General features: G+C 38.7%; 1 protein-coding gene across 1 annotated transcript in view; it reads right to left on the reverse strand.

Moving 5' to 3' along the window:
• Positions 1-26,357, reverse strand: part of fam193b (family with sequence similarity 193 member B) — a 44,033-nt gene extending 17,676 nt beyond the window's left edge. Inside the window, exons 1-4 of the mRNA XM_692607.10 lie at positions 26,102-26,357; positions 8,134-8,409; positions 4,204-4,387; positions 3,339-3,554 (exon numbers count right to left, since the gene is read on the reverse strand). Of these exons, the coding sequence (XP_697699.4) occupies positions 3,339-3,554; positions 4,204-4,387; positions 8,134-8,409; positions 26,102-26,254 (829 nt within the window). The 5' untranslated portion in view covers positions 26,255-26,357. The remainder of the gene's footprint in view (positions 1-3,338; positions 3,555-4,203; positions 4,388-8,133; positions 8,410-26,101) is intronic.
• Positions 26,358-27,741: the final 1,384 nt, after the last annotated feature.

Raw genomic sequence — 27,741 nt, forward strand, 5'->3', positions numbered from 1 at the left:
TCATGTCTGTGGTAGCGCAGAATGAAGCGAGTGCACCGATGCCCATTCTGACCAATCACAGATGTTTCTGTTGAGCTTCTGATCACACAGGCATTCAGCTCATGCTGATATGCTCTCTCATTGGCTGCAGCTTGTCACTACATCTGACCGCATGTGGGGTTGAGTCGGCCGACTGCTCTGGAATATTTAGCATGCTAGATATTGGATTTCCATCTGCGAGGCGTTGGCGCGTTGTTCAGTAGTTCACACAAAGACTGGCGAGCGCCGTGCACCCGCAGATTTTTTCCCGATCACAGCTCGATCCGTCGGCGAGCTACTTAACTTCCAAATCTGGCTCAAATCAGGCTTAAAATCCTGTAGTGTAAACTAGGCTTTAGGGAACATACTATGACGTGGCCTGCCAGACACAACTAACCTGAATACTAGCAACAAGCATCAAGACTTTTTATCAGCAGCTTGGTTACTAGTTTTGCTGCATTCGGTAGTTCTAATAATAATTAAGGGTGTCATGATCCTCCAAACCCTCGATTCGATTACATTTTTGATTCTAAAGGCACGATTCGATTTTCGATTATGAATAATTAATTAATTAATGAGCAATTAATTATTTGTAGCCTACCGTTTAAACTACCTGACCTGCCTGGTCTTTGTTTTACCCATAAACAAATCATACAGTAAATGAATAAAGGCAAGATACACACATAATTACCACCTGTCAATCTCTTTTTCTGCGGGACTCGTGAATAGGCAGTGATCTGTGTCGTTATAATGGCGTCGGTAAAAAAGACGCACAACCAACAGGAACCAGCCAACAGTATCTGAGGTGTTCGCTAAAATGACTAAGTACAAGTGAGTGAAAGATTGAAGCAGTCCTCTGACTGCCTGGACCTGCTGTCTCGAGCGCATGGCTGTGTGTGCGTCTGTGTGTGTGTGGTCACGTGATGTGCATTTTCAGAGGTAGAGAGGAAGGAGGGCTGCTCAGAAATGCTACACGCCACTGTGGATGTCAAATCGTTGTCGTTCTAAAATGCCATTTAAAAACAAAGACAGTGTAAACAGGGTCTGAGTGTGAACTTTTCGCGAGCGGATTTGCAACGGGGGCGGGCGGAGGATCACGATGCCGGTGTTGTCTATCGGACGAACCGTACGTAATACGTACATAGCAGAGCTTGCAAAACTGTGTTTTTTTTTGTCGACAACATGAACGTTGTCAACATAACTCACTGGAAATCCAAAATGCTTCCACACCGGCGACTTCATTGAAAGAGGAGAGGGTTTAAGTTCTGTCGACGGGTCTCCTGCGTCTGCAGTTTAACAAGCCTGTTTTTTCCGCTTGGCAAGCCAAGCTGACGTGACATGGGGGCGTGGCAGCATCGACGATTCTATTTTTTGATTCGATAATCGAAATTGAGCATAAATTTCGATCGATTTCGATTAAAAATCGAAATCGTGACACCCCTAATAATAATAATTCTATCTTATGTAAGTTTGTGTAAACATCAACATGCTCTTATGCCACTTTACAGTCACATTTGCACTGTTTATTGAGGTCTGACACATAGTTGACACTTTGGTTACGGTTTCAGCTGTTGCATAATGCAGTGCAACATGAAGAGCTGGAAAAGTAACCTGTAAGTGTATGGATATGAAAATGTTGAGTGTTATCGTTTACATCAGTGGTTCTCAAACTGTGGTACGTGTACCACTAGGGTTGTAACAATATACCGGTATGACGGTTTACCACGATTTGAACGTGCACGATTATCATACCATGAACAATTGCATATCAACTGTTTTAACCCTTAAAGACCGAGACAGCCGCCCGCGGCTAAAAATAAGTATTGCTCTTAAATGTTTAATAACTTTTGATCCGCTGATCCGATTCATACAATTCAAAGATTGGCATAAAGAAGAGAATCTCAGCTTTCCAGTGCTGTATCACATAACATTCGGACTTTCAGAGGCTCCGGAATCAGTGCGGTTACGTCATCAACATTTGACAACGCTGATTTGACAAAGAAACGCTCGTCACTGTGTCTCTGGACAAATCAGACATGATACATTGATGCATTGTCCCTCCTCCATGCCCAGATTGGTTCAAACTCGCTATATCACAACCAATAAGCATAGGTTTCGCTTTTGTTTGTGGACCAAGCTTTTTGAACAACACGGAATGAGAGAAAGGCATACATTTATGCGCGGCTAAATAAAACGCAAAAAAAAAAAAGTTTTGCATGAAATAATTTTCATACTAAGTACTTTTGCATGCACAGCAGCACAGAAACATGACAAAACAGTGACACAGCAAAGACGAACTGCTGCTCTTGCTGTTTTCAAAAGACACAAATGAAGGTGCAGCTGTTTGTCTGCATTGCATACAACCATATCCAAATCCATATCCATAGACAACCATATCCATGCTGGCACATAAAACCTAAGGATGTTCCATATTGAATCTAGTTTCGTTATGTAACTATTTATAGTATAGTAAATATTTATATCTATTTTTTACTGAGGATTTGCACCATGTTTATTTGGACTTTATTTGGACTTTGACACATTATTTATTATTTTCTTATTTTTATTTGTTCATTGTAAGTGGTGTTGTTTATAGTAACTAAAAATATATTATTTGGAAAAAGTCAAATTTGCTTCACTGTTCTATTATTTTGTAACATTTGTAACATACCGTATACCGCGAAACCGTCAAACCGTGGTATTGTTTTAGACGATTATCATACCGTGAAAAATTCATACCGTTACAACCCTATGTACCACTAGTGGTACGCAGCCTTCCTTCTAGTGGTACGCGGAGGAATGAATTTTTGTCATGTACATGCTACACACATTTCAAAATTGATCAAAAATGATGTATATAATATGTCATATATGACATATAGCCTATATTTCTGATGTAATCTGAGTTGTAGCTGCTTTACTGGGCCTACTGTATTTCAATACTGCTCATTTTGGTGGTACTTGGAGAGACAATTTTTTTCTGAGGTGGTACTTGATGAAAAACGTTTGAGAACCACTGGTTTACATTAAAGCTGTAGTGCATGCATTCATGTCATCCAACAGCATCCCCATTAGTCCTCCTACTGCAACACTGCGCTAAAACTAGAATGAACACTTCAACCCGCAATCTATAATATCCTAATCATAAACACAGCATCAATATGCAACTGCATAGATAAATACACCATCTGGTTCTATAAGGGAATAACAGAGGTGAAAGACACATGTCAGTAGTAAAAGTTAATGCATATCACTGAATTTACAGGATTATTTAATCAGGGGTCATTTGGAAAGTGCTAAATGCTTAAACAAGCCCTCACCTGGAGGCGTTGGTCGTCGACACATAGTCTTGAAGTGCTTGGGGTTGGTCTTGCATGCATCGCTGGAGGCAGAAAGTGTCCCGGGAGAAGCTGCACTGGAATTCTGGGATGCGGGATGACTGTAGGGACAGACTTTAGTGCCGAATGTTTTGGCAGCTTTTCCCGGAGCATCATGAGAGGGCCTCTTCTCATGGCAAGCTGGTCCCAACGTTCCTCCTGTTAGGATGAGATATAACCATCATTCTGGCTCTTTTCTGCAGCCAGACTATATTTAAAGCTCTGTGTGCCTGTTAAAGAAAGCCAGCATGCCTCTTATCCAGCCTGGAGGAGTTTATTTTGTCACATCACGCGTTTGACGGTCCATTATTCTGCTTATTTCTCAGATGAGAACCGAATAAATGAATCAAGTGAGCATGAGATTGATTTGGTCTGAAGACAGATTACAAAGGAGGCCATTGCCACTTTTTATATCTGACCTTTTCTCCTTGCAATCCTGAGTTTATATCCCACACCTCTGACTTTTTCATGCTCAAAGAAACTGCCAGAAGTCTGAGATCTAAACGCATACTTTCAACACATTATTAGATGTTTGTGTGGATTTAAATGGAGCAGGAATAAAGTTTATAAATAAGGTTATATTATTAAAATGACCTCTCGCAATTCTGACTTGCGTCTCTTTGCATCTCTCACAATGTTGATCTGATTGATTTGAATTCACATGTCTGTAATTCAAGTACTTTCAAGAAGCGTAAAAACCCTGTAAGTAGTTTAAACAAGCAGCAAAAGTATGCAGCAAATGGGTCAACATTGTTAGTTCATTATTTCTGGTGACCCAGAATCGGGTGTGTGAAAGATGAAGCATTACCGGGTGAAAGCGCAGCGGGGTTGTGGTTGCAGTGCGATCCTCCATTAGAATGAGCTGAGTTCCACAGGCCGGAGAGTTTGCGCGCCGAGAGAAACGAGCTGGGATCCCAATCCACCGAACTGTTCTCCGGATAACCGTTCCCACAACTCTGAGACTTACATGAGGACGAGTGGGACAGCGGCACCTGCGGGACAACACATACTGCTGTCAGAAAACTGGAAGAATCTTGCATCAAATTTCTCTCTGACACATTAAAAGCTTACATAGAAGCTGAGGCCATGATTTCAATATTTAGCATTACACCACTGTCCTTATGGTGTAATAAAAGAAAGCAAAATGTGATTGTCTGCTATGCTTCTAGCTGGAAGGACAAAATTGCTTAAATGGGAAATTAAATTGTTGCCAACCTATAAGCAATGGTTTATGAAACGTTGACACCACTTGACCTTACGATATACTGTAAGAGGTTGTACTGATATGTTTTACAACCATGATATAACATGTTATTATGTTATAGATTTGTAATGCATGTTTCGTATGTAAAAAAAAAAAGGTGGAAGAAAAGATTATTCTGTGGAAACTATTAGCATTCATTCTAGGGCTGCACGAATAATGGAAAAAAAAAGATAACAATCTCAATTCGACCCTACACACGATCTTAATTCAGCTTTTCTACAATTCAGCCAATTACATTTTCAAGGTCAGGAGAGAAGCGTAACGCCCCATTCACACGGGGCGTCAGCTTCAAAGCTTCCCATTCACCTTAAATGGGTGACGTCAGGCGTTGCCGAACTGCACTGTGGATCTGTCGGCGCCGCTTCAGAGGCGCTGCTTGCTGCAGACGTTGGGACTTGTTCAACTTTTCAAGCACCAATGGAAGCGTCAGCCAATCAGATTGCTGTATGCAAATACACCAGCTCAGACAGTAGCCGATTGCTGACTAATTTTATTGGCTGACGCTGTTATAACAATCGCATCAGCCCCAACTTCAGACACGTCCTCTGTCAAGCATTGATGCTGAAGCCCCGTGTGAATGGGGCGTGAAGATCGCACAAGTCTTCACATTTTATATTCAATGCTCAGCAACATAGACACCTCCAAAAGGTGTTAAAAGAGTCACATTAGGGCTGCACGGATCACAATTATTTTGCTCAAAATGTTAATCACACTTAATAATGACGATTATTTCTTTGTGTATGGATATATATATTTTGTTAAACGTTAAAAACACAACTTGTAATAAAACAGGGTGGTGATTAGATACTAAGATTCCGATACTTGTTCCGATACCTGATGCACATTTTTTTCCACTCTCGACTCTGCCGGGAACTTCGCCACAGGTGAGGACCTTCAATAATAATCTAAACATTTGTCTACAGATGGACCGCATGTGCTCAAAAGAGTGGCTTTATGTGGTGAAGAACAATGGCAGAGCTAAGTGTGATTATTGTAATAATCTAATCTAATAAAATATAAAGCAGAGTGTTGCGACCAACAAGACAAAGCGTCTGCGGTTGGTTCATACTTCACGAATGTTGAATTAAAAGAATGGCGTGTTATGTTCATTGTGCATCCAGCGGGTGCAACCAACAAGAGTTGCATTTTTGTTAAGTTTTTGAGCAGCTCAGTGTTAGTTTTTACTTAGGCCGTACTCACACTAGGTACAGTTGCCTCGAACCGGGCCAAAGCACGCTTGTCCCCCCCTCCCGTCTCCCCCGACGGCCTGCGCTCACACCATATCGGGCCTCGGCAAGCTTACGTCATCGCTGCTGCGCTGTTCAGAAGCGCTCTCTATGGCAAGCCTTTTTAGCAATTAAATCTTTGTTCTGACTCCATAAATATATTTAGAGATATCTCTAATTATATTTTGACTAGTCATAATTATAATTCAACTTGTCAGAATGACAATTAGAGATATCTGCAATTGCAATTGTACTAGTACGAAACTGAGTAACTGACTTTTTACTAGTCATAATACATTTAGAGATGTCTTTAGTTCGTCATATTTAGAGATATTTAGAAATATATTTGAAGATATCTGTAATTAATTTACTAATAGTCGAATTACAGTTGTTGGTATCTTGAATTGGATTTTTGACGAGTCAAAACTCAGTTAGAGATTTCTGCAAATATTTTTCAATAGAAGTCAATGGAGGAATATGACTAGTCATAATATATTTGCAGATATCTCCAATCTGATTTTGTACTAGTACAATTGTAATTGCAGATATCTCTAATTGTCATTCTGACTAGTCGAATTATAATTATGACTAGTCAAAATATAATTAGAGATATGTCTAAATATATTTATGGATAGTCAGAACAAGGTTTAAATGCTAAAACGGCTTGCCATACGCTCTCACCCAGTAGCACAGTGGAGATTTCTCTAGTTATATCGTTTCAGTCGTTTGATATGCCATCAAATATTTCGCCAAACAGTCCTTAGGGATGCGGTGACACGCAGTCAGATATTTCGCCGAACAGATCCGCCACTTTTGGCGCTCATAAACAATCATGAAGCTCTCGTGCTGCAGGAATGAGGAGGTCTGCTGAAGCCGCGCAGCTGGCGTGCTGTGAGGAGTTTCCGTCTTTAATAAACTACGGCAGGTTGCGTTCACTGAACAGTAAGAATGATTAATAAATCCATATGAAACAGTCCCTTAAAAGTCACGTCACGGTTTCAGTTTTGGGCTTTGGCGCGTTTTGCACTCACACTACAAGCGTACCGCACCAAAGCCCAAGTGATCCGCGCTCAGGCACACCTCTTCCAACCGGGCCAGGGCCGGCCAAGTGAACCGTGCTTGAGCCCGATTCAGCGCACTCACACTTCTCAAACGATCCGGGAAACGTGCCTGGGCACGGTACGGATGGCATAGTGTGAGTACGCCCTTAAATACCTTGAGGTGAAACAGCGCATTCTCTCCGACTCCTCATTCATAAACAGTGGGACGAGCTGCTGAAGCATGAAGGAGAGAGGGCTTTACACTCCATCAGCCATAATCTTAGCTGTTGTATTGAAGTCGAGAGAATATAATAAAGTATAATAATTTAACAGTCCTGATATCTTTAATCTTTTTCTTTTGCAAAATTCCTGTCATTTCTCTTCTGCAAATTAGATTTTAAATCTGCTTGATTCTTTTAAAAGCGAAAGCAGCGCTAGTCAATTAGTGTTTTTCCATAAGACACACCTTTGTGAATGTTTTATTTCAAGTTTATAGACTTTAATGTACTTTTTAATCATTTTATTCTATTCAATGCAGCACTCGTTGGAACTTTCAGAGCAGCAGAAATGTTTTTGTAACCTTCCCCAGCCTTGTGCCTCCAGACAATTCCTTTGTCTTCATGCTTGGTTTGTGCTTTAACATGCACTGTTAACCCTGGGCCTTTATATAGACAGGACTATGCCTTTTCAGATCATGTCCAATCAGCTGAATAAACTTTAATATCAGTTTTAATTCTTCCAGATTTAAAAAGAGTACCCCAACAAAGACTGAAGACACAAATTAGAGGGTCTGATTATTATCGGTGCATTAATTCGGTGCATTTCTAATGTCAACACACTTCAAGACTCTCATTGTTGCACATTTCTGTTATGTTATTGGCTCTTAGATCTACATAAAGTAAAGAAAGTCCAGAGCTTATCATTGTTATTAATAAAAATATTATTACGATTCAATCTAATATCGCTTATCAGCCCAGCCCTGTTTCAAAGTTATGCTGATCAGCTGTCTATAAACTAACATCTGTGAGATCCTCTGATGAATCGCGGCTTTAAAGCACCCCAGTCTCCCTGTACCTGTGGTTACACTCAGTAAACAGCGATGAGTTTGGTGAACTGATGATGTTCACGGCCAAATCACAGTCATTTCTGTTGAGGATGTGAACACAAAGGCAAATCAATGACTAGTGTAGCTCATCTTTTCTGCTCACCTGTGAGTTCTGCTCCTGCAGCGTCCTCCTCTCCTCCTCCTCCACACTCCTCCTGCAGCTCTGGCAGATCCACAGCGGCACTTCGCCCAGCAGCGACTGCGACAGCGAGGGCACAGCGTCCGCCAGCGTCCGGCCCGGAGCGTCCCGCAGCAGCGCCTGAGAGAGCGCCGGCACCGCCTCCGCCAGTCTGGAGCCGTGAGCGGGCAGACCGTTTGCCCCGCCGGACCCCCAGTCCTTAAACTCACGGTGGCACAGCAGACAACAGGTGTGCATCGACTGCAGAGAGACACACAGCAAACACATCAGCATGTGTTTGCACTGTGAGGGAAATCGGAGCACCCAGAGGAAACCCCCGCCAACATGGGGAGAACATGCAAACTCAACACAGAAGTGACAACTGGCTCAGCCGGGACTTGAACCAGCGACCTTCTTGCTGTGAGGCCACAGTGAGTCACCGTGGCACCCACAACTGTTTTATAATAAATAAATATAAGTGCGTCTCTTAGTGATTTCTCCCTTGATTTTAATAGTGGACCATAGACATAGACAGCAAAGTTGAGGGTCCAAATGCAGTTTCTTTACCACTTAGTCAAGCAGGCAATGGTCAAAACAGGAGCAAACTGTTTTGGAGTAATGGGGGTAATCCAAAAGCACTGTCGACTCGTGGTCACAGGCAAAGAGGTCAATGCAGGTGGCAAACAGCATAAACAATTAAACAAGGCACGGATCAAAAGGCACGGATCAAAAGGCACAGCAAGGCTAGACAGGAATAACGCTTGATAATGCTACAGCTGAACAAGACTTAAGCTGTGGTCACACTGCACTTTTCTCCCATAGACTTATATTCATATTAGGGCTGGGCGATTTTACAGATTTTTTCGATTAATTCGCATTTACGTTTTACGACGATTTAATTTTGACATTTTTGAAAAAAATATTAATTTAATACATTATAATGGCACCCCCATTGGGTTCACTCTCTGTATGAAGCTGGAAGCACACCAGCAGCGCCGCACGGCGACGTGCAGCACCAAGCAGAGCCATGGATTTTAGAATTCTAAACAAGTTTCTACACACACACCGGCGGCGCCCAGCATGATTCACGAAGCAGTTCATATTTCAGCCGCGCCACAGAGGCCATCTGATTAGTTTCATGTTAAATATCATGCGAATGTGCACGTTTGGTGTGGCACGTTTTAAACTGTCATGTGCGCGCCGTGTCGCGGCACTTCTGATGCACGACCTGCTTGACTGTCTGTTAAAGCGTGAAGTCATGTAGGATTTTACTCGTTGCATTAGTCTGAGTCACGTCTGTGTGGATTGTCAAGACATTCCCTCTTCAAGCCGATAAACTCAATCTTAACATGTATTAAGGATGTAAAAGCCTGCCATGTGAAAAACCGCGCCGATCTTTTGGTTTGAACACGAGTAGAGGTGAGAGCCTGCAGCAGTGAAAGTGAAAGTAGCCGCCCACATGACGTCATTTAGCGGACCTAGTTGAAAACCAGACAGATCAGGCAGCATAATACAGAGAGTGGAGCAAAGCGCATGAAATGATCATTATTTAAAAGGGGGAAAAAAGAAAAATAGATTAAATATATTATTTTGTATTAGACACACATCTGGTGCTTGTATTTGCTCCTGCTATACGTCCACAACTCCACACATTGGGTTAAATTAAGCTTTACAGTCTCCATGTTCAGTCCTTTTCTTCCACTGTATCTTTTTAAGAAAAAGGCAGCAGCTTTACAACCTGACATTCAATCAGAAGACAAAGTCAAAGCCGAGCTGACAGCCAATCTTTCCTAGACTCAGCAAAACTTGCAATAAATACCTCTGAATTCCTGCAACTGCAATATTTACACAAATATTTCTTATTCAAATCTTCAGCAACGCTGTTCAACTCGTGAATTTGTTTTACATTTATTTACACCTTGACTGATTTTTGTATGGCATGGCCATTAACAATACAGTGTTCCTTAACCAGATGGGTTTTCAAGTCACTTTTAAAGAGAATGCTACTTCAGTCATGTTGTTGTAATGTTTTGAGAAGACTAGTAACACAATAAAAACAAAATCGAAATCGTGAATCGGTCAAACTTTATAAAAAACCTAGATTTTTTTTTTTGCCAAATCGCCCAGCCCTAATTCATATGTATGCAAATGAAGCACACCGGAAAGGCAAGCTCCTGCGGCAAGTTTTGCAGTTCGATGCATTGTAAATTTTAAGCTTGGTGATCTCTAACCTGCAAAATCACATCACGTGGCTGCGTAAGACCAAGCGAAGACAGCGTTTCTCTCTTTTTTCCAGCTGTGGTGGCAGGTCTTGTACACAAATCTACCAACTACCTGTGGCAGGCATGTCTAAACGGTCCTGGAGGGCCGGTGTCCTGCAAAGTTTAGTTCCAACCCCAATCAGACACACCTGTGCTAGCTAATCAAGCTCTTACTAGGCTTTGCCATCAATGCTTTTTCTTTCTGCCATGGTGATTGGTGACTTGAATCATTGTATTGGGAAATAATTCATCATTTTAAATTGAATATGATGATTTCATAGGACAGTTCATCTGCATAAATGAAAAGGTGTTTTCTGGAGAGTCTAACTGTATTCATGCACAGAAATTGAATAATTAAACATAAATAAAGAGCACTGCATTCTTCATCATGCAAATTAAATACAATCTTTGCTAAAACTACAATAGTTATTTCCTTATGCACAAATGCACTTAAAGTCTTTCAGTCACAGGCCTTAGAAATCCAGCAAACAAGCAAATTCAAGAGCGTTCACTCTATTAATAATATAAATTATTATTTGTACACTGCAATATTCAATGCTGAAGCAATATATCGTGCATCCCTATTTAACCGTTTTGAGTTAAGACTACTGCTGCAGATGTATTCACCAAAAATTCCTATCAACTTTCCAGATTAATCCTAGAAAAACTAACAACGATTCAACTGAAATTACACAGAGTACCTAAGCAAGATTGATCATTTGAATCATTTTGTGCAAGGAAACAAGCGCTGCAGGCATTCATAAACATCAGCTTGGTTATGTCTAAATCTCAATTAGTTCTAGATCATTAGAGATGATGTTCTGGTGCTTTGGAAGTTTATAAAAGCGCTTCACACAGAAAGCCTCACTATCAAGCGGATGACTGCCAGCGGGACAAGCTTTATACAGCAGAAACTCCATCAAGCCACAGAAATATGACTTTTTATGCACTGACAGAGAGCTTTTCTAACATCACAGTTATTATACATCAAGACTGAAGCTGCACAATATATCATTCAGCACTCACATCGCAGGATCTGCACTCATGTCGAGTTGGCAATGCATTACACCAAACCAGGAAACACAGTTGGGAAAACATAACTTGTGAGGTCTTTGCACAGTTTACCCTGATATAATAGTGTTGAGAGATCTGTTTTTAGTTTGATGTCAATGTCAATTTTATTTCTTTAACACTATTATACATAAGCAAAGCTTGACCAATGTGCTGAACAATACAAATCACTAGGGTTGGGTATCGTTAGGGTTTTTTTCTATACCAGTGCTAAATCGGAGAAATTAAAATGGTCGTGCCGAACTGAGTCTGGTTCTCTCAAGGTATTTTTTCTTCACTCTCCTATTGGTGAAGTTTTTTTTTCGCTCTCCGCTGTCGCCACTGGCTTGCATGGTTCAGGATTTGAAAAGCTACTCATCAATGGATTTGCTCTTCAGTGTTTGAACTCTCAATAATGATTTCAAACCACACTGAACTGAGCTAAACTGAAGTGAACTTAAACACTAAAAACTGAACTACCCTGATCCAGTTACTATGACCATTTATGTGAAGCTGCTTTGACTAAACCTACATTGTTAAAGCGCTATACAAATAAAGCTGAATTGAACTAAATTAAATCGATACTTTTAAAACAGTACCGGTGCCTGAACCGATACTTTTTAGCCACAAAATGAATCGACAAAAAAAAAAAAAATTGAAAGAAAATTTTATATATATATATATATATATATATATATATATATATATATATATATATATATATATATATATATATATATATATATATATATCTTTATAATTGAACCATATAAATATATATTTATAATACGTTAAAAGTAAACATCAATTCAGATTTTATTTATTTAAATTGCATTAATATATTTATTTTGATCATTTGTTTATTAGCATTGATGCAAGATTTGCATTATGCTACTAACATTACATTAGTTTACTACTAACCTGTGGAAAGGCTGTCATCAAAATCAGGGAGCACCTTTTTTTTCTGGGTTTGGGGCTTGTGACTACTTTTTCATGAACATCAGTGATCTAATGATTTGCCTTAATCTGAATGAGACAATAATATGATTCAGGTGTTTACATGAGCTGCTTTATTAATGCTACATTTAAGATTCCCAGTTACGTTACAGCACATAGATCCAATAACGTCACTGCGTGAAATGTTTCCTCCGCAGTTTATGTCTGTGGTCCTTTAAGATAATCAAAAATCACTGTTAACGTGGTAGACTCTTGATCAGAGTATTGTCTTAATCATATTCAAAAGTATTGGTGTCCATGTAAACGTACTTAGACAACGTGCCAGATAATGTCACAAGCTGTCAAAGACAGTCCGTTCCTCACCTTTAAGTTGATTCCATGAGCCCTCACATTTCATAGGTTTGTGTGTTTCCCCCTTACACGCAACTTTTGTAAAACATCTGCTGCATGTTGGTGTGTCAGAATCCTTGCTTGTAAAATATATAGCCATACTTTAGAATGCTTAGTTTAAGCAAACTAGATGAACGACGATCATGCGTACTGCGCGCTTTGCCTTCTATAAGCTACAATAACAAACGCCTGACATCGCTGACATCCATATCCCTCGAAGCTGTTTAGAATTAAACATTTAGAGATGGTGCGACACAACGCTTACTCAAGTGTGCTTTTAATTTACCCCTTTATGCTTCTTAAGGGCGTCGCACTGTGGATGCGCCGCGGCTCCACACACCAGACGTGCACATTCACATGATATGTAAAATGATGCTATTCAGATGGCGCTCTGTGGCATGGCAGAAATATTAACAGTCATGAGTCGTGGCAGCTGGGCGTCGCAGACAGCCGCTGACTTGCAAATTCTAAAATGCATGGCGCTGCACGTTGCCGAGCGGCGCTTCTGGTGTGCGACCTGCTTTACGTTCTTGTTGCAGCACCGAAATTCATATGCTGATTTGATCCGGTGCATACCGGTTTGGTACCCAACATTACAAATCACAAAGAGCAAGTATAAAATTATAGCTAAAACAAACAATTCTCACTGATAAAATGCCAAATCAAAAAGGTAAGTTTTCAACCTGGATTTACAAACAGACAGATATGATATAGACTTAATACAGACGGGCAGAGCATTCCACCATCTACTGAGAAAGCCCTGTCACGCTTGCATTTCAGCCTCGACTTTGGGATGCATAACAGTCTCTGGTTAGAAGACCGAAGAGACCGACCAGGCTGATGTTCAGTCAACAGGTCTGACAGGTAGCTAGGACATTAAGGGCGTACTCACACTATGCCATCCGTACCGTGTCCAGGCCCGTTTCCCGGATCGTTTGAGAAGTGTGAGTGCGCTGAATCAGGCTCAAGCATGGTTCACTTGGCCGGCCCTGGCCCGGTTGGAAGAGGTGGGCCTGAGCGCAGTTCACTTGGGCTTTGGCGCGGTACGCTTGTAGTGTGAGTGCAAAACGCGCCAAAGCCCGAAACTAAAAGTGAGACGTGACTTTTAAGGGGCTGTTTGATATGGATTTATTAATCATTCTTACTGTTCAGTGAACGCAAACTGCCGTAGTTTATTAAAGACGAGAACTCCTCACAGCACGCCAGCTGCACCTTCAGCAGACCTCCTCATTCCTGCAGCACGAGAGCTTCATGATTGTTTATGAGCGCCAAAAGTGGCGGATCTGTACGGCGAAATATCTGACTGCGTGTCACCGCATCCCTAAGGACTGTTTGGCGAAATATCTGACTGCATGTCACTGAATAACAAATGACTGAAACGATATAACTAGAGAAATCTCCACTGTGCTGCTGAGTGAGAGAGCGCTTCTCACTGAACAGCGCAGCAGCGATGAGGCAAGCGTGCCGAGGCCCGATTGTATGTGAGTGCGGGCCGTCGGGGGAGACAAAATTGGTATGATGTGGTCATATTGTTTGTTACCGGTTAAAAGACTTCCAGCAGCATTTTGATCTAACTGTAGGCGGGATAGAGTTGTCTGACTGATCCCAAAATATTGTGAATTACAGTAGGCCAATCTTGAAGTAATGAAAGCATGAATTATGTTTTCAGAAGAAATTAGGTTTGACTGTTTTTAAAAGTCTAAGCCGAAAAAAGCAGGATTTGACCACTGCCTTAATCTGTTCATCAAATCTCAATGTGGGTTTAAGGCCTGTAATTAAGAGTTCAAGATAAACTAGGGCTGCATTGTATTTGAAAAATCCGATATTTTGGTTTTCCCGCAATATATACAGCTTATGAATAAAACTTCAGCAGATGATTTGAGTAGCTGCTTATGGAAATATGTCATTCATTTAGATCGACTGGGGTGAATTGCACGATATTGGAAAATAAAAACTGTCATTATAATTAGGGATGCTCGTATCAGGATTTTTGCAGCCGATACAGACTACCAATTCTTTGTCCTGGTGATCACCCATGGAAGCAATAGAGAGTACCGATTCAGATGCTTCAAGCTTTATGCATTAAGCACACTTCCACTCCAAGTATGATATTTAAGTGGAGATCTCTCTGCACCTCAAAAAATAAACTACGGATGTTGCATGTAATCCCTTAAACACGTCTCTTACAGCCATTAAGGTGAACATGTCAAAGCAAAGTTAAATCTGTATAAAAGGGCAAGTATACCAATTCAATAATGACTTTCTGATGAGTTGAACAGTATTCAGCAACAGAAATTAAATTATCACTGTGTAATATAATAATAACACTCGTTTTCATTGAGTAAATAATTATATAAATGTACAATTTAAGGTACAAACGTTTGATTTATTGTGCCCAAATGCATTAAATTAGCTTAAAATGCTTAGAATATTGTTTGGTGTAACTATGTTGTGAACTGGTTATTTATAATCACAACGTGACATTGCAGATTCTGCGATGTGACTATTGCACACTCGCACATTGCAATATCAATGCTAAAACCATATATTGTGCAGCCCTACAGCACATCATAAAATAAAATAAATCGCAAGCCTATATAAATAAGACAGAGCAAAAATAAAAGCTGAATAACAGCGCTTTATGGATTTCAGGAGGGTCCAACAGTATTCAAGTACAGAAATGAATCAGTCAAACGTTAATTAATGTTATCTTTTAAGCTTGTGACTATTGCGGATACACACATGGCAAATATCAATGCTTAAACTATATATTATTCAGCCTAACTTAAACCATTTAGTCAGATGAAGTGATAAAGTTTGTCACTTTAACAAGAAAGGATTGTGTATATTTATACAAGGAAGACTCTATGCAGTGTTATTTTACATCTGATTATTGAATTTCTGTACATCAATACTGATTAACTCCACTTTTCTATCTGTCCTATTGTTTATATATGTGCTTTAATTAGGCTATTGCATATATTTTATGCAGACGCACTCAACAAAATCCTCCCAATCAAAGTAAAATGATGAATTAATTACAAATAGAGTTACTTTAATCATCTTGTGATAATATCTCAATATAAATCACTGAAAAACTGTAATGCAAAGTCTATTTTTCCAATATTGTGCAGCACTAATCAATGCAACTATATTCCACTTAAAGCAAAACACCAATCACAAGAAAACCAGAGCAAAAGCACGGAGTTTAAGCAGTAGAATTAAACACTCGTGTGGTATTTCTGTATTAAGTGCACGGAGTGAGTAACATTAGCAGTGCTGGAACTGTTACTAGTCGCGTTAGCAGGTTGGTTAACCATGAACTGAATCTTCTAACCATACTGCAACTCTTGGCTTCATAATGGAGTCATTTCATGTGCACGAACGCTGTTATTATGTTAGATATCACAGTGGGAGTGTTTGGTGGTGTCTGCACGGCTACAGGAATTATTCAGCAGCAGAAAAGCCCCACACACGGTTAGCTAGCTTTGTGCTGCGCGGACTCGCTTAGCTTTCTTTGACCAGCTCGATCTGATCCATCAGTCTCGTGTAAAACACTCATGTGTAAGAAACTGCACCGTCTGAAGCTGCAAGAACACTCTGAGAACGACATGTTTATTTATTTTGCAGTACAGTTGCACAGATCGCCTGAGCTAGCGCTGCTCCGCCCGAAGAGAACGCGTAGTGATGGGAAATCCGAATCATTTACGCGAAACGGCTCTTTTGAACGGATCGGTTCAAAGAATCGAATCAAGAAGAGAGCCGGAGAATCATTTACGTCGGGATGTGATGGCGCCATCATGTGGTCACTGGCATCCCAGTGTAGCATATGCTGCACAATGCACACATTAGTTTTATGGCTACTTGGTGTTTGCATGTTGTTTGTACGTACATTTGTTGTGTGTACATTATTTTGTATGTTCTTTCAAGCATTAATTAATAATAAAAAACTTAGTTAAAAGCTCATGGTTAAGTATTAATGTGCACTTTTTTAAATTATGGAATTCAGCTTAACAAAAAATACTTTATGAGATAAAATGTATGACAATATTTTACATAATAATGAAGTCTTATTGAAATGTTGTTGTAATAAACTAATTTTATTTGTTTTGTTTCATAAAATTATGGAGGAAAATAACTTTAAATGTGTCTCTAGGTCAGGGGTTCCCAAACTTTTCAGCCCTTGACCCCCAAAATAACAATGCCAGTGACTCGTGACCCCCAATATCCTCTGAGGTGGTTATAAACACAGAAACCTTGCATGCAATGGCACATACACACACACCAATACACCCAAGTCTATTCTTCATTTATTTGTTTTTTATGTATGTCAGTGCTGTAAATGGGCCAGAAAGTTTAACCTGGTGTAATTAAATCAATCTGCTGCGTCTGCACTATTGCTGTCTTTAATATAATGCAATTACCCCAGGGGTCGCAATCCAATAGAACTAGTAACTATAAGCTACTATAGTAACTATGTACAGTAGAGTAACTATAAACGACTGTTTATCTTTTCAGTAGGTTATGGATAAACTATGCTAATTGGTTTAATAAAAATAAATAGATTTTTGGAAATCACCAGGCAACCCCACTTAATTGTCCCACGACCCCTTAGGGCAGGGGTGTCAAACTCAATTCCTGGAGGGCCGAAGCCCTGCACAGTTTAGTTCCAACCCTGCTCCAACACACTTACCTGTAGGTTTCAAATAAGCCTGAAGGACTCAATTAGTTTGATCAGGTGTGTTTAATTAGGGTTGGAACTAAACTGTGCAGAGCTGAGGCCCTCCAGGAACTGAGTTTGACACCTGTGCCTTAGGGGGTCCCGACCCCCACTTTGAGAACCACTGCTCAAGGTAACTGGATTGAAAATAATAATAAATACTTTCATTACTGTGAATAAAAATCTAATTTAATCCACCAAATACTGATTTCTAAACTCAGGTTAAAATGGTTATTATGCTGTTATCTAAGCTTGTTTATTATATTGACCAACTGAATCTGTGTTGTGTTCATTTACAGTTATGTGTTTGAGCAAACTATGTTCTGTTCAGAATCCCCCAGCATTCATGTCTTTAGAAAGCGTGTGAAGACGCAGCTTTTTAAAATTGCATATGAATATAACTGTATGTGAAGTGCATGCATTTTATGCATACAGCTGACGTCAGAATTATTCACCCCCTTTTGGATTTTTGTTTATTTTTTAAATGTTTCCAAAATGATGTTTAACAGAGCAAGGAAATTTTCACAGTATGTCTGATAATATTTTTTTTGGAGAAAGTCTGATTTGTTTTATTTCGGCTAGAATGAAAGCAGTTTTTAATAAAAAAAAAAATAATAATTAAGGTTGAAATTATTAGCCTCTTTAAGCTAATTTTTTCCAATAGTCTAAAGAAAAACTATCGTATTACAATAACTTGTCTAATTATCAAACCTGCCTGCCTAGGTGACCTAACAAATCTAGTTAAGCCTTTAAATGTCACTTTAAGCTGTATAGAAGTGCAGGGTTCAATGTGAAGGATTGTTTCTACTGGCCCGATTGGATTCAGATTTTTACTTGCCCTGCTAAAGTTTTTACTGGCCCCACCAAAAAAAACAAACAAAAAAAAAAAAAAACAAGTGAATTGCTATTTCTTAGCTACATTTTTTAAATAATGTGTCAAAAATATTGTTTGTGAATCTAGAATTGAAATATTTTAGAAATATAAAAATCTTTAGCAGTAAAATATAGTAGTATGGAAAATGTGCAGGTATTCTATTGCAAAACAAAAGGAGACTGACTTTAAAGTGACTGCAAACTATGCAAACTATCCGTCTTCATTTTTGTATTGTATTGTATCTATGTAAACAGACGTTTACTTTTAGCCTTATTTCATTTGATTTTGCCGTCATGTTGCCGTCTCTTTGCATTATTGGTTTTTACCAGCTCTTGGAAAAAAATAACGTGCTCACAACATCCAATCAGATAAGAGGAAACGAAAAATAATATGGTGTTTACGACTTCACAAAGAAGGTAGCATTCAAAGACTGTATTTGCACGAAATTGACAAACAATAGCAGGCAAAATAAAATTTAGTGACCCAATTGGGCCAGTAACGATTCTGTCTACCGTCCCGAGCATCCATCACACTGGCCCCGGGCCATCGGGCAGTCCTTACTGTTGAGCACTGGAAGTGTCTTGAAAAATATCTAGTCTAATATTATTTACTGTCATCATGGCAAAGAGAAAATAAATCTGGTATTAGAATGAAGTTATTTAAACTATTGTATTTATAAAATGTGTTGAAAAAAAATAAATAAATAAAAAATAAACAGGGGGGCGAATAATTCTGACTTCAACTGTATATGAAGAGTCCAGATGGAAAAACCTCTAAATGCCACCCAAACGGTTCTCCTAAAATGACCATTTTTGTCAGCCTCTTATGTTTATGTTAGTTATTTCACTTTAAAGGCAATGTAAATAACTTATTTGCCATTATAAAATAAAATTACTGAGCCTACACACAGGAGAAAATATCAAATGGCTTTGAGAGGTTTTTGCATCTAAACTCTTCATTGTGTAGGTGCAGTATGCATGTACAGTGTGTGCATGTAAATGTATATGGACTATTGTGTGTGTGACTGCAGATACATGCATATGTGTGTACATTAGGGATGTCCAGACTCGATCCTGGAGGGCCGGTGTCCTGCAAAGTTAAGTTCCAACCTTAATCAGACACACCTGGGCTAGCTAATCAAGCTCTGATTAGGCTTTTTAGAAACATTTTGCAGGTGTGTTGAGGCAAGCTGGAGCTAAAAATCTGCAGGACGCCAGCCCTCCAGGGCCGAGTTTGGACACCCCTTGTGTACATGTATGCTTTTATCTGAGTATATATTTGTCGTTTATTTTGCTTCATTTGTCTATACATTTGCTTTTTTGGTTTATTTGGTAATGCTTGTTTGTTTGTTGTTTGTGAAGCGCTTTGAGTTGTGTGTATGTAGGAAAAGTGCTATACAAATAAAATGTATTATTATTTGTATTATTATTATGCAACTACTAATGATAATTCTACCCAATTATCAATAAAAAGTTGAATTTTAGATCATTCATCAAAAAAAGACCAGTTTCAGACATACTAATCTATATCTGACAACACAATACCAACTTTCAATAAGATTTAAAATTAATTATTAGTGGAATAACCTTGATTTTTTCAATCACAACAAATGAAAACGTCACAATCTGAAGCAATGTCATTTTTATTTTACAAATTTTATTTAAATTCAGTTGATCTTTATTTCACTAGCGCATTTAATACTGTTACTATAGTAATGCTATTGAAAATAATACTGTGAAAGTAAATAATGCAGGGTTCAATGCAAAGGATTTTTTCTACTAGTCCTATCGGGCTAATGGTTCAGATTTGTACTTGCCCTGCCAAAATTTTCACTGGCCCCATCAAAAAAATAAATAAAAAAAATAAAAATAAAAAAAGACAAGTTAATAGTTATTTTTAAGCCAAATATTTTGAATAATGTGTCAAAAATAACGTCTGTGAATTTAAAATTTCAATATTTAAAAATTTTTAATAAATGAGCAAAATTTAGTGCTATGCGGGGGCGGTGCTAGGGTCAAAAGGGATAAGGGGCTTACCAACACCCCCCCGATTAGCTATTTTATTTTACCAAAACTACAAACATTTTATACTATGAAAACAAATATTAAGCTTCATCAGTAGTTAGAACTATTCAGTTTGGCGAAACAGTTGTATTATTACCTCATTAGCATCAGCTCCTCAAAATAATGAATGGGATTTTGTTTAACATCATGTGACAACAGTGCCACTGCCACCTGCCGGTAGAAACAGGTACTGCTGAATAGCTGACTAATTACATGACACAAACGTGGCGTTAAGTGGAGCGTGTAATGTATGTGCTAATTTTAAGGACGTCGATATCAAAATAAATGTTATACAACCTGTTTTTATTTAAGTGCAACATATTGCAAAAGATCAGGGGCTTTTGACAATACATCAGGGGCTTAAGCCCCCAAAGCCCCCCCTCGCAACGCCACTGGTGCTATGCAAACAAAAAGTTTATTATAAAAAAAATTAACAAAAGGTGGCTGGCAGACAAATTGTGCAAAACAAAAAAATAAAAAATAAATAAATAATAATCGCTTCATTTTTTTCGTTGTGTTCTCATGTAAATGTCAGCTTTTATATATATATCGTTATCTGCTATAAAAAGTCTATTACGTTACAAAAAATAAATGTATGGTTTGCATCAAACACAAATGAAGCATTGCAGTAAGAAATGTTTATTTTGCACTATTGTTTTCATATGCATGTCAACTTAATAAATAATATTTCTGCTACAAAATAAACGAAAGACTATGATAATTCAGTCAATTTATGCATTTATGCATTGAATCAATTCAATTCAATCACTCTTTAAAAGTTTTGATTTTGTTTTGTGTGATTGTACATGCTCAGTCTCGTTATGAGCTGATCTTCATTTTTTCTGTGTTTGTGGAATAAAGCAGGCGAGTCAACACACTCAATATATGAGCAGGCAGAGCAGGATTCTCACGATGACCACCGGCGAAATACCGCTTTTTGTTATGAGCAGCAGTTTCAGTGTAAACTTAGTAAAGGCGAGCTTCTTTGGCTATGATGTGTACTAGATTTTACATTTAGCGAACATCTGCGCTGAACACGCTGTGAATGCAATGCATCGAGATTCGGGCACCTTCTTCAAAAACACTCGATTGATCTCAGCTGGCGGATCAACAATCACCACATGTCATGATCGCTCTCATCTGCGCCATTATTTGTAACTTTAGGTGGGTTTGCAAACCTGTGTACTTTTCACTCTTCAGCCGTTTGCATTTCCCGCAATCACAAAAGCTCCCTGACAGCGTAAAGCCTTGAGTGATTGACAGTTACCAAAATAGCGGCGGGGAAGAGCGATTTAGCACGTTTTTAGCAAAAAAATCAAACAGGTTGCACTACAGCCATTATATGCAGTCGCACAAATGTTCCCAAATATATCATGAGGTCGCATTGATTACATTTCGGATTAATATGTTAGCAAAAAGTTCGCAATTTCGAGCCCTGTATATATATATATATATATATATATATATATATATATATATATATATATATATATATATATATATATATATATATATATATTAGGGTTGGGCATCTAAGCTATAATGCCGATCCGATACACATCTCGATACAAAGAATACGATCCGATATATTAGCGATACATTTGTGACATTGCGATGCAACACGATACGATTCACACCCATATCACGATACAATGCGATAATTCAGCACTAACTTATTAGATCAAGTTTATGAGATGATGTGAAGGAGGATGCTGTGCCATTGAATGAGTTTGATTATTTATTAACCAAGTAAAACCAAGACTTTTTTTACAAACTGGCTTTTCTCTCAGAGCCAGAGTGTCAGTTTACAGTAGAGAGCCATTTTAGAACCTATAGCACATATTATTTATATATATACATATTATTTAAGTATTTTCAAGATAAAAAAAATATATATATTTGCACTCTTTCAACATTAGGGTTTACCATTGCACAACAAGAATTGTGATATAACTTTTCAACTATGAAAACAAGTTTTACAAAGATATTTTGCCACTGAATATTCAAAACTTAAGGTGGTGAACTAGCAGTGTTATGCTGCTTTGAAACATCACTGTCACTGTAAACAACAGGCTAATAAAAATATAATTAAATACAAATTAACAGGAGGAGGTGTTTAAAACCTTCGTTCTCCGTGACACTAGGCTGAATATCTTTGCAGATGAACAATGCAGCAACATCCGTTATTGGCGTAGAGCGCACAAAACTGTTGCGCATGGAGAAAACTTTCAATGCTTTTCTCACCACTTTTGGAGCTGGTAGCTACAGTTGAAGCAGAGCAGGAAGCCGGGGATGCAGGAACACTGGAAGATGCTTCCACAACAACACCGTGGCGCTGCTCAAGTGAGATTTCAGATTAGTCGTACTGCCCACGTATTTTACAGATGCGCGGCACATTTTGCAAATTGCATCTGTCCTGTCAAGTCGTCCATCCTTAAATCTAAAATGTTGCCATACTTTAGATTTAAAACTCAGTGAGGAATAAAATGTTTGTTTTGCTTCTCGCGCTTTCTGAGGGCGCACCACTAGCTTCATCCGCACACCTGATACACTGAGTTGTAGTGTAAGTGTACACATCCGCAAATCCGTTGCTAAGGCTTACTTTATGTAGGTCGATTAAATTATGCGCCAAAAACAGGTTGACAACACTTGTTAATAAATAAAAAATACATTCTATATTAAAAATATAAGCTGTATCTTGGAAAAACCGATGCATCTCGCAAAAACCGATGCATCTCGATTTGCTTCCAAAATTTCATTCATCCTCTGCTGCTCTACAGATGCACTCGCATCGTGCACGCGCATGACCGCGTATCGATACATATCGGTTAATCTTCGGTTGTCACAACTGTTTCATAATATAATAAGCGGCCGTTGCTTTAGGTTGCGTTGGGCAGCATGGACGACAACTGTACAACATTTACTCGTCATCAATGAATCAGTTTTGATTTCAACAGAGCGTTCGCGTCTCGTTGATCAACGGTCGAGGAGACGCGAGTATTGTTTTTAAATTAGACATCAGTGGTCATTTCTGTAGTCCTGTTGTGTCAAGCACTGATCTGTCCTCTCTTGCTCACTGCCTATTTTGACGTGTAGCTGCTGAGGATCCATCTCTGAAACTGGATTCTCTGTTGGAATTGTTTCTTCCTCTGACTGCTTTCTCCGTACCAACAACTATGTCTGGTCTTCGGCTGCACTCCCCGGTCTGCTGTATTCTCCAGTCCAGAGCTTCGATGCCCAGTGTCTGCATTTTAATTCGTTTTCTTGTTTACTTCTCTTGTTTACTTTACTTTCTCAATTGACATTTTAATTTAGCCTATAGTTTAACTATAGTTAATTATTTGATATAATCTAAACATTTTATACTGTTTGCTTATAACTTGATGTGTAGTACTGTATGTATTAAACGTGAAATGCATAATAAAAAAAATTTGATTATATACATTTGTGTGGCATTTTTACACTTAAAAGTTCATATATGCAGTTATTTTAATAAAAAGGACAAATGAATGAACTATTTAACATTAAGCAATACTAGAAAATTATTACTGCTTATCCTGTATTGTAGGCAGTATAAATAAACTGCCACGAAAAAACAAACATTAATGCATGTAGTAAGAACGTCGTCTCACGGTTGCTTAATGTCACACGACAACGTTGCTACAGCCTTCTCACATCTTACATTTCTATGCTGTGACAATGTAGCGAGCACGTAGGTGGCAACGTTGCCTTTGTTAAAACGTTGTACAGACATTGCTACAATGTAGATGTGTTTGTTGGGGTGACATGAACAATTTAAACTGAGCTTTGGCGCATTGGCTGGTGCTGAGTGTCGTGTCATGCTAACACAATTATGCAGTGTTTTTAACCACCCAATGCTTATTTTATGTTTTAGACATGTAAATACACACACGTACTAGAAAAACAATACATTTAGAGATTGTAGGACACACGAGAAAGTCTATGGAAGTCTAACAATCCATTCAAATATAATTTGCCAATTTGACATATCAGATACACGTAGTGAAAGTAACTATAAAGTTCAATCTATACTTCTTTAAGTTCAGCAGACACTTGCTTGCATGCATTTTGGGAGTAACTGATGAATTTATGTGCTGAATCTTGCGTGTTCTGCTTTTATGAATGAGACAAACGACTGTGGGTCACTTGACAATGTTGTAAAATAATGATCGCTATACAAAACTGACTCCTGGTTCCAGATAGAATCTTTTAAACTCATCGGTAAAAGAGTTAATAACAGGAGTAAAGCAGCGGTGGTAGAGTTACACACGTTTTTATTTACTCGCCTTTTTTTAGATCATTAATTTCTCCATCTGTTGTCATGTATAGCTGCACTGCAAAAAAAGCGTTTCTTAGTCATTTTGTGTCGTTTCCAGTCAAAATATCAAAAAAATCTTAAATTAAGAAGATAAAAAAAAAATGGCATGAAAAAATTAAGTGATGCTTAACTTCTGTTTGAGATTATATATCATTCAGATTATTTTTCTTACCCCATTGGCAGATAATATAGCTTGTTTTAAGCAAACGATCACTTAAATTTCAGGTTTTTTTTTTCAGAAAACAAGACGTAATTTCTTGTGCCATTTCATGTGTCTTGTTTTACGATTTTTTTTTAAATATTTGAATTGAAAACAGGACAAAACTACTATAAGTTTATTATTATTATTATTAGTATGATCATAACAGCTCATGGATGTTCAAGGACAACATGTTTGTGAACTCTCTAAAGTTTTGTTTTTGGTTGGAAATTAATGCTATTCTTTTTTTTAAATCTGATTCATCAATTAATCAAAGAAAAAAGTAATCGACAGGTTAATCAGTTATTAAAATAATCAGTAGCTGCAGCCCTACTATATACCTAACAAAGATTAACTATTTTTCTAATACAATGAAGGCTATACAGTGTTATTTTACGTTTACATTTAGTCATTTTGCAGACGCTTTTATCCAAAGCGACTAACAAATGAGGACAAGGAAGCAATTTACACAACTATAAGAGCAACAATGAATGAGTGCTGTAGGCAAGTTTCAGGTGTGTAAAGTGTAAGAAGCAAAGCTTAAATTGGATAACATTAACATTTTAAGTTACCTCAGCACTGTTAGAATATCCAGAACACCATAAAGAACTGTCTATTTCATTTGTTTATTTGCCCCATTGTATTCATTTATGCAAGTTATTTCATCATAACTATTTACAGAATTATCACATTACATTATTAATACTTTCCAAATGGAGTTGTTTGAATCATCTTATGAAATTACCTTAACATCACAACATATATCGCAGAAAAAAACTAAACATTGCAATGTCAGCTTTTTCCAATATCGTGCAGCCGTGATATACGTCTTAAATTCTGCTAAGATCCAGACAGAAACAGACCGATACTGCGTTTGTATTGGTTGTAAGAGCCGATTCACTCGAGGATCCGACTCCTAAGAACGAGTCATCAATGAATCGAACGTCGCTAATCAGACGCTACAAAACGCGAAATAAGCGCGAAAACACAAATAACCGCACGTGCGCGAGTATGAGATGAATCTCCCGGCAAAACGACTGCAGATCTCGCCGGTAAAACGGCTGTACGACCCTGTATGACGGGTTAGCATTAGCCCGTACCTGACTGGTCCTGGCCGCTCCTGCGTCTCCTCCACCGGTCGCCGCGGCTCCCGCTACCGCATCGCCGGGCTTCTTCGACAGGCTCTGCTGCTGCTGTACCGACACCGAATCCTTGGCTCCTGTGCCCTGCTGCTTGCTCTTCTTCCTCGCCATCGCTATAGTCCGTGTGCCCGTCGGCTGCGCTCCGGGTTTAGCGTAAAAACACAGTTTCGGTTCTTGTGGCAGTGCTCTCCTCAAGCAAGACAACAGTCAATATGGCGGAGCAGCGACGCGCATGCGCAGACGAGTTCAGGGGTCACGCGCACTGATGGCAATGGCTTCACAGATCCTCAGCAGTGGAGACTCCATGTTTACTGAGGGCATCAGTAGAGTACAGTAGAAACATCAACACTGTAAACACGTGCAGAGTACAGTCGCGCAGACACTAGTATTGCAGCGCAGTGGCTTAGAATACACGTGCAGAGTACAGTCGGTCGGAGTAGAGGAGAAGCAGCAACACTGTAAACATTACAGTAGCTCAGACAACACGTGTGGAAAACAGGTACTGTTACTGTAGTCAACACGTGTAGTCTGAGCTACTGTACTGTTCTACTGTAGTTTGAGCGACTGTACTTGCACATTTACAGTGTTGATGTTTCTACTGTAGTCTGTGTGACTGTGCTCTGTTTGGTTGGTTTCTACTGTAGCCCAAGGGACTGCACTCTGCACATTTACAGTGATGTTTCTACTGTAGTCTGACAGTAATTGTGGATTTACAGTGTTGGTTTCTAATGTAGTCTGACTGTAGACTACTTGTGGATTTAGTGTTAGTTTTTACTGTAGTCTGACTGTATTTGTGGATTAAGTGTTTGTTTTTACTGTAGTCTGACTGTATTTGTGGATTAAGTGTTTGTTTTTACTGTAGTCTGACTGTATTTGTGGATTTAATATTTGTTTATTTTGTAGTCTGACAGTAATTGTGGATTTACATTGTTGATGTTTCTACTGTAGTCTGTGCTTGTGGATTTGGTGCTGTTTCTATTATAGACTGAATGATTGTACTTGTGCACGTATAGTGTTTGAATCTAGTGTAGTCTGACTGTAGTCTACTTGTGGATTTACATTGTTGGTTTCTACTGTAGTCTGACTGTAGCCTACTTGTGGATTTACATTGTTGGTTTCTACTGTAGTCTGACTGTATTTGTGGATTTACATTGTTGTTTCTACTGTAGTCTGACTGTAGCCTACTTGTGGATTTACATTGTTGGTTTTTATTGTAGTCTGACTGTAGTCTACTTGTGGATTTACATTGTTTGTTTCTTTTGTAGTCTGACTGTAGCGTACTTGTGGATTTACATTGTTTGTTTCTTTTGTAGTCTGACTGTAGCATACTTGTGGATTTACATTGTTGGTTTCTACTGTAGTCTGACTGTAGTTTACTTGTGGATTTACATTGTTTCTTTTGTAGTCTGACTGTAGCATACTTGTGGATTTACATTGTTGGTTTTTATTGTAGTCTGACTGTAGCCTACTTGTGGATTTGTTGGTTTCTACTGTAGTCTGACTGTAATCTACTTGTGGATTTACATTGTTGGTTTCTTTTGTAGTCTGACTGTAGCCTACTTGTGGATTTACATTGTTGGTTTTTATTGTAGTCTGAC

Source organism: Danio rerio, chromosome 14 (genome assembly GCF_049306965.1).
Source record: "Danio rerio strain Tuebingen ecotype United States chromosome 14, GRCz12tu, whole genome shotgun sequence".
Classification (NCBI taxonomy): domain Eukaryota; kingdom Metazoa; phylum Chordata; class Actinopteri; order Cypriniformes; family Danionidae; genus Danio; species Danio rerio.